General features: G+C 36.0%; 1 protein-coding gene across 1 annotated transcript; it reads left to right on the forward strand.

The window, feature by feature from the left end:
* The first annotated feature begins 1,201 nt into the window (after nt 1–1,201).
* On the forward strand, nt 1,202–2,801 carry LOC103860242 (heat stress transcription factor C-1). The gene has a single exon (XM_009137828.3). It carries the CDS (start codon nt 1,573–1,575, stop codon nt 2,494–2,496), a length of 924 nt encoding a protein of 307 aa, XP_009136076.1. The 5' UTR covers nt 1,202–1,572; the 3' UTR covers nt 2,497–2,801.
* Nucleotides 2,802–12,057: the final 9,256 nt, after the last annotated feature.

A 12,057-nucleotide genomic window follows, 5' to 3' on the forward strand; every position in this document is an offset into this window, starting at 1 on the left:
GTTCTCAAGGTTCATATGAATTGAGGAAAACTCCACTTATATTGGTTTTCCTTCCCAATTGATTTTTCTAGTTGTGACGTTTTTCAACTCACTGCGACTTCCAAGACCAAGCTGTCTCCATGATTCGTTATTAACAATAATTTTTTTTTTCTGTTTTTTCTAATTTTTTTTAAGAAAAAAATATTTCTGCTTTTGATTGAAAAAGAAATATGAAATCTTTCTTTTTTTGAAAAACTGAAAAACAATGGAAGAATTACAGATATCAATCCATACAAAAGAAAGGATGTTGAACTTAATCAACAAACCCGAGTAGAAAATGGTGAAAAGAAAATTCTGATTTTTGATACCACAAAGTGGTCCGGATCAAAACAAAGAAAAAAAAACATTTGCTGGATAGATCTCGATGATCGTTGATTCTGAGAAATGACCGTTCGTCGATGATTCTTGATAATTGTTGATTAATGAAGAATGCCAATAACAAAGAAGGTAAAAAATATAAAATTTTTGATACCACAAAGTGGTCCGAATCAAAAACAAAACATGCCCTGATATCACTGATAGGTCCCTTGCCAAGAGATAACAATGTTGATCTAGAAACATGAACACAAGCTAGAGAACGCACAACAATACATGTGTTTCTTTTGGGTAGTTAAGACTCTCTTTTTAGGTTTTTCATTCGTATAAATAGCAAAGAGTACATGAAGCAAAGAAATAGAAAGTGGAGCATCAACTCCTAACAAACATGAATGAGAAACGTGACACGAGGATTGGCCTATAGTCAAGGAAGACCACTTCTCTTATTAATGAAACTAGAAAATATAAATAAGTCGTGAGACTCTTTCATGCGAGATACTTGCCGTTTGGTTAACGTCGTCTAGATGATCTCCTACTTGCCACCTAAGCCTGGCTTCTAGCTAGTATCCTATCATTAGAGGATGCGTCCCAAAGAAGCTACTCGTGTATGCATCCAAATACACTCACGAGTTCGAAGACAGTCTCGGCTTTGGTTGGAAGTACGACACCGAGCCTTCTCATGATTGGAGTACACTGATCGTCAACAAGAACGCTGAGCTGCAGCGCCTGACTGCTATCTATAAATGTCCATAGATGTTCCGTTGATGTCCAAAGATGGTTTGCATCTCTTTGTAAGAATCTAAGATTGTAAGAACATCTTTGAAAGTTTTTGGGTGGTCTGATTTCATCTGTTGTTTTTGTTTTGTAGATATGTATGTGTCAGAGCATCAATGTCTAAAGTCGTTGTTTCCTTCCAAATATCCAAATGAAGTATTGCCAATTGCCAAGTTAGTAACATGAAGCACCTGCATGGGTCCTACACTTGCCCGCGACACCGCAAAAGCAAAACACGAAACTCGCCACGTTATCACAAAAGCAAAGCCACGTCACACCATCTCACTGTCAACGACACTTACTACTATTATACTATACTATTTCCCGTTTCACATTGCCTATCTATTTTGATAAACCCACAAGCTGCCTCCTTAATTTCTTTACCAACAGCAACCATATAAACATAAAGCAGAAATAAAAGGAAAAAAAAAAGAGAGAAAAAAAATGGAGGAGGACAAAAACAATAACACTACGAGCACGAACACAAACGTGATCGCACCATTCGTTGCCAAAACATATCAGATGGTCAACGATCCTTCGACCGATTGGCTCATCACCTGGGGACCTGCCCACAACAGCTTCGTCGTCGCTGACCCTCTCGACTTCTCTCAACGCATCTTGCCTGCTTATTTCAAACACAACAACTTCAGCAGCTTCGTTCGTCAGCTCAACACCTACGGTTTCAGGAAAGTGGATCCTGACCGGTGGGAGTTCGCGAACGAGCATTTCCTCAGAGGTCAGAAGCACCTGCTCAAGAACATAGCGCGTAGGAAACACGCGCGTGGGATGATGGATGTGGAGGACGGCGAGATCGTGAAGGAGATCGAGCGGCTGAGAGACGAGCAGAGGGAGCTTGAGCTGGAGATTCAGAGGATGAACCAAAGGATCGAGGCGACGGAGAAGAGGCCGGAGCAGATGATGGCGTTTCTCTACAAGGTCGTTGATGATCCCGACCTCCTCCCGAGGATGATGCTCGAGAAGGAGCGATTGGTCTCCGACAAGAAGAAGCGTCGTGTCACGGTGAAGTCAGAGGAAGGGGCAGAGGAGGAGGAGAGGGTCTTTGGTGTGGTTTCACCGTCGCCTTCCCCGCCGGAGAATTCAATAGGATGGGTTGTTCCCATGCAGAGGCAGGGGACGTTTGGTAGTTACTACAACGAGACGGGTATGGTGGCGAACTCGATGAGGTCCACTTCGTCGAAGTCATCATCGTTGACGTCGACGTTGTCGTTGCCGGAGAGCGTAAACGGAGGATGTGGGAGTGTTCAGGGGGAGACAAGGGACAAAGAAGCGGCGACGTTTGGAGGAGTGGTGGAGTCAAATCCACAAACACCGCCTTATCCGTTTTCTTTATTTCGAGGTGGCTTTTAGATCTATTAGCTTCACATGAAATATGATCTTTGGTTCTTCTTTATGTTACTATTTGTTATCATTTTTCTTAAACTATTTGTAATGTATAACCAACCAATAATAAATAGGACAGATCGATAGTTGTTAGTTTCGTGAGTATCAGGACAGGGAGACTGTGTCAGTAGTCATATCGTTTTATAGAAAGTTGACAGTATTTTTGCAGATTATACTGTTAAAAAGTTCATATGTTGACATTGTTTTTCCTTATTGTCTTTTAAGCGGGTTTGTAATTCACAATTTGTAATAACAACAATTTTGATCTTCAATGCCCTTTTTCAAAAAACAAAAAAAAAACAATCTTGATCTTCTTGATTGATTTTGGTTTTGGAGTTTATGTATTAGAGCTATTTCTCTTTTTGTAATAACAACAAAATAGGCTTCACTTTCTCGGTTTCTTAGACTTTAAATTATTTTATGAAACTACTTTAAAGTTTAACTAGTAATTTAATATTTAAACTTTGTCCAAATGGCTTCCAATTTATAGTGAATACTTTTTGGTGGAGGCCTGCTTCACTTAATTTGTGATTAATACTTGTGAGTAAAAGTGTGCTTTCTTTTTTTTTTGAACACAACTTTCATTCATCTAACTTTCTTCAATACAAACATAAGAGGGAATTATCCATCCTCTTAAATCAAAAACATAAACTACAATAACAAACCAAATTAAGAAAGATAGGTCTTCAAAGAAAGATGACTGCGAATTCAAGACAAAGCTTGGATGCGTCGATAGAGCATTTCCGACAAAATCGGACAGCTGAAACTTAGTCACATAATGTGACGTTGAAGGCCAACCCTCACCTTCAAGATAACACATAGTAATCTTGGTGGTTGCATCTTCTGGCCCCGTACAGACCGCTACGCAAGATAACAAACCGGTGGTAAAATTGAAACCAATGCTCAGCAACGCCGAGGAAACATCTTCTTTCACAAGAAGAATGTATGGTAGAAAAGTACTCTCCTCCAGAGAAAAGAAAGAACGGAATAAATCCCGTCTCAATGAGTCCACAGATAATATCTTCTTAAAAAGATGATATACCATTATACGCAAGTTAAAGGTCCCGATGAATCCACCAGAAATCCTTATCAAAAAAGCCAATACCAATACCGCATTTGGAATTAAAAATAATACCGTAGGTTTCAGGTTTGGGTGGCTGGTTTGTGGGCTAGCAAATATTGTAGACTTTGTAGTGCAGGCCCAACTAAAAGACACTCTCAGCCCAACCCTAGACAACCGCTTGAGTGGGTATGACGGAAGTGAGAGGAGACACACGCCGGAGATGGATCTGCCGCCGCCAAAGGGAAGACGGTGCATTTCAGAGCATCGTGAGGCGGGACCTCCGGAGTAAACGGGTTCTTCAGCAAGACACAGTGGAAGAGCGGTACGTCGGGTCTCCTCGGAATCCCAGAGAAGAGGACCGTTAAAACATGTGTTTGTCGAGCTGGATCTGGTGAGATTGGTCCGGGAGGAGCTCGTCTTTAGCAAGAAGTGTGCTATCGGAACTGAAACCCTGCAGCACGGTGGAGTCCCAGCTACACAGGGTGAAAAAGTATCACGACCAACTTGATGCGGAAGAGACGGCGGAGCTGGTGGAAGACCATGTCGACGAGACATAGATCTAGAGATTCAAAGATGGTTGAAGCTGACAGGCATGATGGCGAAGTGAGAAGACCCCCAAACGACGGGTCTGGTGGTCAAAACACTGAAATGAAAACTCCGAAGACGGAGCAGAGCAGAACACGATAAGGAACAAGCAGAAGAGGGTGACGAGCACTGGACGGAGCAGAGGACCCGACGCCGGCGGCAAGGGGCCTCACCGGCGTCGAGGAAAATGGAGGCTGACGGCTCCTCGGTAATAGTGCCTGGGAGAGTTTGAAATTAGGGCGAACTCGAGTAAAAGTGTGCTTTCATTCTTTAAAACTGGTATAAAAACCTTCATAATGCAAGCAAATATTTTAGAAACCAGATAACCTTTTTCACTTTAAAAACCTTCATAATGAAATGCGACGAACACTTGTATTTTCTTTAAAACCTTTTTCACTTTAAAATTGCAATATAAGTTTGTGCCTACATTGATAAAAAAAAAAAGTTTGTGCCTACATTTTTTTGAAGTACGATAGCAGTACTATTAAATAGAAAACGGGAGAGTCAGGAGACTATCATATCTGTTTTCTTATATCCTCATAAAACTTTAGAACTAATTCAAAGTATGAAATCGTTCCAGTTAATTACTTTACTCTTATCAGTGATTCACAATTTTTCACCTTAAGAACCACAAATTCATCCAATACAAAGATGACATTTAATATTTTGTTGACGAACACGTGAGCTGTGATTTCAAATAAAATTATAGTTCTTGTTTCTCTGGTAGTTTGATTTACTTAGTGTATTTGTTTGAACAATTGTTTTCTTCGTATAAATTTTAGTTAGTAGATTATCGTCTTTATTTTTTTGTGTGGCAATTTTATTATAAACCTTGCTTTTATTTGAGTTACTAAACATTATGTAAAAGTGTCCATCACTTACTCATTTGACAAAATATTACTGTGGTACCCATAAAGCTATTTCTATAAAAAATAATTAGCTTCCAATAGCTAAAAGATCCATGATTAGTTAAAACTTTTAGTCATATTTATAAATACAATTCTGTAAATACATTGTTTTGCAGAGAATTCAAAATACATGAACGGATAATTCAAAATGGAATATTATAGTCTTATACTCCCCACCTGTTTAGAGCTGATTATTAAAAGCAGTAGAAACATTGCCCATGTACTTGCTGTAGTTGAGGCGACACCAATTAAGAAGTCGACGAAGCACTCACTCACATTCAAGCCAACACGACGATCCACTTTTACTGTCACCTAAAATGATTTATGCTAATGATGCATTGTAAAATTTTCAGAAAGTGACAGTTAGCCACGGGACTTTGGTCGGGCCAAAACGTTTCCAACGCTCATTGGGTTAGAGAGAGTCTTAAAATAAGGATTGATTTAACTAGACCGGCATGGACCACCTGATGTCTAACACATGGACGCGTGTCAACACCAGATAATGGTAAGATATTAAAATCTATTTATAAGATGTGCTGGTCCCACAACAGTTTTGTCGGCTCTACGCTACGCAAACATCAAGTACACTATAGCAATTTTTGTTGTTGTTCATGATAACTACGTTTGTCTTCTTTTTTTTTTTTCGTTTATTTGCCAAATAACCAAAAAAGAAATAAAAATTAGATTTTGGGAGAGATAGTAGAGAGAGATAGGAAGAGAAAGTAGGAGAAAGGAGGAAATTTTGGTTAGTTAGTGTATTTAAGTTTTTTTTCATGTATATAAAGTACAATAAAAAAAAACGTTTGTAAGGATTTGACATTTTGATAATTGTATAGTCTACAAATCAATTTGAATATTTACTTATTAGATCATTTCAGATGTTAAAAAAGATTATACGCAAAATATTAAAAAAAAGTTGTACATACACAATTTTTTTTTGTCTTTATGTTGATGTAGTTTAAAAATAATAATACTATATATTGTCTATTCTGAATAGTTTTATTTAAACTTTTTGCCAAATATTTCTCCACATCTTAACAGAAATAGGCAACATATCAATCTACGCCTAATAATTTTCTAGTGAATTCGAATATATTAATTGTTGATGGTTTAGTATCCATTAAAACTATTTGTTATTATGGTCCTTATGGATTGGGTAACCCCATTTAGTAATCATACTAGTATTTCGTCCAAATCAAATACGTCCGATTGAATATAAATGGAAATATATACCCCAAGAAAGAAAATATTTGAAAAAGAGGTGGTCTTAGTCTCTTAGGATCTGGCGAATTAAGGACCATACTTTGATGCTACAAATTGTTTATTCAACCCATATAAACTTTTATAATACACCTAACATGTGGTTAGCATTTTACCCACGTCCTACATAGTTTTTATGTATTACTTAATTGGTAGATGGTTTTGTATTAGGAGATGTTGTCCTGTTTTGATTGGACTAAAGGTTTTAATTCTTAACCAAACAATCTTTGCCCTTTGAAAGTGCTTTCCATTTAAAAAGTTATATTTTTTTATAATAAAATATATGTTGCGACACTTAGTGCCAATTCATTTGTTTATAGTAAAGTCTTATCAAGTCGATATCAAAAGGGAAAACATCAAACTAGGGTTCCGAATGGTAACAGCGAATTGAGCGTTGCGAGACAAGCGGTTTGACTGCAATGCAGTTCTGACAATTATAAAAACGTATAGATATATAGTATATGTAGAGATTTTTGTTACTGTTAACTGCGGTGCGATGCGGGACGAATGTTACTATTCGGAACTAGGCCGTCGACTGTTTGCAAGTTATATTTTTTTCTTTTGCTTTTAAATTATTTTCGAATAACAAGTCAAGTAAAATAAAATAAAAAGATTATCAACTACATCTACTGTAAATCACACATTAAGATAATACTAATATATCATTGACTATATGAATCATGTGATTAATATGATAACATCCATCAACTAACATGTGTTATATTGTTAACACCATAACTATATTTTTATTGTTCAAACATTGGACTGAATATTGAAATCCGGCAACCCCGTATTAAAGACCGATAGTTTCAAATTGAAAACCGTTCTAATCCAATTTAAATGATCCGATACAATTTAAACTGACATATTTTAATTAGTATATGTCAATTAAAAATGGTTCCACTTGGTTTTGTACATGGATCAGGTTGTTTTTAATGCTGGATTACTAGATTTTGATGTCCAATCTACTATGTTGTTAACAGAAAGATATGGTTACGGTTATACATGCTATCTTTATCTTTTGAAAATATAATTGAATTTTTAATCTAGAACATAGCATAAATTCGAAGCTATTTGTCTATGCAGACCACGTATGACGTTTGACTTCTTGAAGTCGTTGCCAACTTATCGGCCATCGTATTTGTTGTGCAAGGAAAATGTGAGATTGTAAAAAGGTTGACTAAGAGCTTGATTGGTTTTTCCGCTACCACCCGCAAACGCAGCTTTTGCGATTGGTAGCGGTTGACAGCGTTTCGAAACAATCATACAAACTGCTACAAATCGCTTCAAACCGCTCCAAACCTCTTAAAATTAAAAGCTGGTTCCAGCTAGCGTTTGCGGTTGCGGGCGGTTGTGGGAGGATAATTTTTTTTTCTTTTTTTTTTAAAAAACCATATAAGTACAAAAATAAAAATAAAAATAAAATTATAAAAATGGAATTATAAAAATACTAAAATATATCTATTATATTTTAATTAATATTATAAAATTTTAAAATAAAAATATTCTCTATAATTTAAAAAATTTAAAACTATTACTTTGAAAATATAATTTACATATTTATTATAATATTATGATTTTTGATATTTTTATAATTATATAAAATGTAGATATTGTTAATTTATTATTTGGTAGTTAACCAGTCATAAGTATCCCGCAAACGCACCAATTTCTAACCGAATAACCAGTCGTACAAATCTCTTAAAACCGTTAGAAACCGCAACCACCCGCACCCGCAAACGCCCGCAGCCGCAACTGCAACCGCTGCGTTTGAACCAGTCAGACCCTAAGGGTATGACTGGTTTTTCCGCTACCACCCGCAAACGCAGCTTTTGCGGTTAGTAGCGGTTGCTGGCGTTTTGCAACAATCGCTCAAACCGCTCTAAACCGCTCCAAATCGCTCTGAACCTCATAAATTCAAAAACTGGTTCCAGCTAGCGTTTGCGGTTGCGGGCGTTTGCGGGAGGATAAAAAAATTTATTTTTTTTCCAAAACAATATAAATACAAAAATAAAAAAATTCAATAAAAAAATTAAAGTGAAATTATAAAAATGCTAAAATATATCAATTAAATTTTAATTAATATTATAAAACTTTAAAATAAAAATATTTTCTATATTTTTAAAAAATTTAAACTATAACTTTCTAAATATAAATTTTATATTTATTATAATATTATTATTTTTGATATTTTTATAATTGTATAAAATGTAAATATTATTAATTTATTATTTAACAGTTGCTGCATTTGGTAGTTAACCAGTCATAAGTATCCCGCAAACGCACAAATTTCTAACCGCAGAACCAGTCGTACAAATCTCTTAAAACCGCTAGAAACCGCAACCACCCGCATCCGTAAACTCCCGCAACCGCAACCGCAACCGCTGCGGTTAAACCAGTCAGTCCCAAGTAAGTGAGAACGCATACTACTATGTTGGTTTAACACTATCTTCTCCAGTTCTGTGCAATTCGTTTTGAAAGCCACTTTGATTTGTCTAAAAATAATCATACATACATGTTGTCATATTAACTATATAGTTTGAGTATATGTTTATACACTAATATTTTTAGTGTATAATCTTTTGATGATCTATAACCAGGTTGCAAATGCAATCATTTTCCTATAAAAGAAACATCAAACGGTAAGATATTTTTTGGGAAAATAATTGAAGTAGTTAGAAAAAGTAATAAGTAATTGTAAAAGATGGTTGTCTATTAAAAGAGGACACCATTTTAAATCAATATGTGTTATTATTTCTTGTGGTTAGTAACTATAAAGATGGTATATGTATATTTTAAATCAAATTTACAAACAAATCCTATAAATAAATTAAATTCCAAATTATGTTTAAAATTATATTACATTAAACTTAATCTATTCTATTAAAATAGAGGTACACAATGGACATTACTTTTTATTCGTGTATGATTTTTAATTAAATTCCACCGAATTAAATATATTTCTAAGGTCTTCACTAAAGGTATTTTAACCATTACATGTAAATTAAATCATTTGAATAGAATAAACCTTCACATTTAAGATTATTCTAGTATTAAATCCCATTAATTAATTATACATATTTCTTTTAATACAACAAATCCTATAAAAATCTTTCAAGTTCTTACTGATATCAAGATATATCTCCTCAATCTGCTATTCTTTTTTTTTTAATCTCTTATTCTTGCTGATGGTAGAAAATGGATGACTACCTACGATTGGCACTATTGTGTAATTGAGGATAGTCGTTGACAACAATTAGAGCCGGGAAAATGATTGATGGACTTCGTCACTTTCGCGCCATAGAAACTGTTGTTGCTACTTTTGTTAAGGGTTTAAAGAGGTTTGATATGTGGCACAAGCACTGGGGACCTCTCACATGTTTCGTTTAATGGTGATAATGTGATTCTTGAAAAACAGTGAAATTTGTCTCCAACTTAAGCAAACACATGATTGTTTTCAGTTGAGTATGAAAAATGTTATACTCCTTAAGTGAGTATAAGAGCATGTTGAAGGTTTTGAGTAACATAGAGTTGAAGAGATGTGTGAGTGATCAAGAAGTCTAATAACATGGAGGTTGGAACACCTCACCTCTACTATACTTTATGATAATAGATTTTGGAGACTTTCAGTGAGCCGTAGGGTAGATCATACTGATCAAAGCTAACTAGTATAAGTTATATACTGCTATGTGCTTCACTTTTAATATCTTCTCAGCTTATATTTCTATTTGCTCTTCTGGCTTTCCATATTGTAAGACTGTGTTTGTATCATGTTTTTGTTGATTCTAATCGTGACTTTAATCTTGATGCACCAGTAAAAATTCACATTTTTCAAATTTAGGAAAACTTCATATAGAAGGAAAGTTAAATTTTTTGAGAAGATTTTTTTTTTGTCACCAGAATTTTCTGAGAAGTATAAATATGAGTTTTAAGAATGTAAATTATTCATTTATACAAGAAACAAACAAACTCTAAAATGCATATTTGCATTAAATGAATTTTCTCTCTAGTTTTTAACATGCTCCAAATTTACGTCGTACAGTTTCTCAAACATTTTTCAATTCCAGAAATCGATTATAATGCTCAAACGTCCATAATTGGTATTTTAGGTAAGCTCAAAGATAATTATGGATCCAAGAATAGAGGTTGAGTGTTTTGACGGATCTATGGAAGCTAGGAAACAATTTGCTAATTTCGAGATGAAATCACTATAATTTGAAATTTGAAATGTGAAGAAGCTTTTAGACGTTTGCTATTTTTGTTTAGGTGTCACTACGACTTGTGAACAGTCACAGAGAGAGCTGGTCCTATATATTTGAAGGCTACAAGCCAAAAAAAAAAAAATGCTGAAATAAAATGTGTGCAGATAGAGTCTGATGAACCCGTCGCTGGGGCCCGTCGTGGTTAAGACTGTAGTGTTTTGAGTAATTTTTCCGGGAGGCGGATGTTCTCACAGATCCGTCGCCACCGGTCTTTTGTCTTCGTGGCGGGGAAGCTTCGTCAGTTCCACCGTCATCGGCTCTAGTCTCCGGGGGTGAGGGTCCCTACAGCCTTGCGTCGCCAGATTTAGGCCCCTACTCTTTAGGATTTAGTTTTTATCTCAGTTGTCTGAAACTTTCTGTTTTTTGTATTTCGTTTCGGTTGAGTGTGTTTGTCGGACGAGAGTGAAGTGCTCCGGCGGAAAGGGTGATGGTGCATGCGATGCTTTCTTTTGGGGATTGCGGTTGGTGGATGAGATCTCGCTACGGCGATCGATTCACTCCAGTTTCTAGAGTTCCAAAGATGGTATGAGGTGAAGGTTTGACGGAACGATGAAGTTCCGGTATGGCTTGGGTGATCCGATGGTGGGATCTCCGGCGACGACGAGAAGCGGTGGTGACGCGAGGATCTCGCGACGCGTGTACCCTCGACGGCGAGGATTGCAACACATGTCCAAGCAGCAAAAAGACGGATTTGCGAGGCGGCCGTGCCCATTTCGTTTGGTCTCTAGGGTTTCTCTCAAGTTGGACTATATGTTTAGGCCCAATTGGGGAATTAGGTTTGCCCGTTTGGTTTGCTGGACGATAGCGTTGTACTGCGCTTGGCCCATCTCTTTTAATATTAAAATCTTTTAGACGGAAAAAAAAAGAATGTGATGAACCGAGCACCTCCAACAACTGCCATTAATCTCAAGACCACTTAGCTAAAGTTTTATTTGGTAATTTTGTAGCCGTTAAAATATTTATTACTGTGACGGCCGGAAACCTGTGCTTCTCTTGCTTGTGGCCGGGCCTGGTCACAGATCTCAGATCGTATGTTGTTATTTGTTTTGCTATTAATCACGCGACCAGGTCATATGTCGTAAGACACATATTGTTGTACGTTTTGTCGTTGCACTAGTCACAAATCACATTTTTAAGTCGTTGAGAAAAGTAACGACTAAAGAATTTTCTAAAAAAATTTCGATAAGGAAACGAACATTGGTATACAAAATGGATAATATCGATAAGGTTCAATAGTTTAGGGAAACAAAATTCGATTAACCAAACTCTTCATATAAATGATTGGAATCCAATGTTTCTAATAATTTCATAGAAATTCTAAATTATAATATAGCTTTTGTTATCCATATCTAGAAAAACATCTCACAAAAGAGAAGAAAATAGCAAAAACTGTAGTAACACAAGAATACCACTTGGAGGTGGCCTTAGCACATTTTCTATAGTTTTCTTA

This window comes from Brassica rapa, chromosome A03 (assembly GCF_000309985.2).
Source record: "Brassica rapa cultivar Chiifu-401-42 chromosome A03, CAAS_Brap_v3.01, whole genome shotgun sequence".
Classification (NCBI taxonomy): domain Eukaryota; kingdom Viridiplantae; phylum Streptophyta; class Magnoliopsida; order Brassicales; family Brassicaceae; genus Brassica; species Brassica rapa.

Excerpts from the sequence above, each read along its gene's own strand:
- LOC103860242 (XM_009137828.3), top strand. The coding sequence starts at position 1,573 with ATGGAGGAGGACAAAAACAATAACACTACGAGCACGAACACAAACGTG.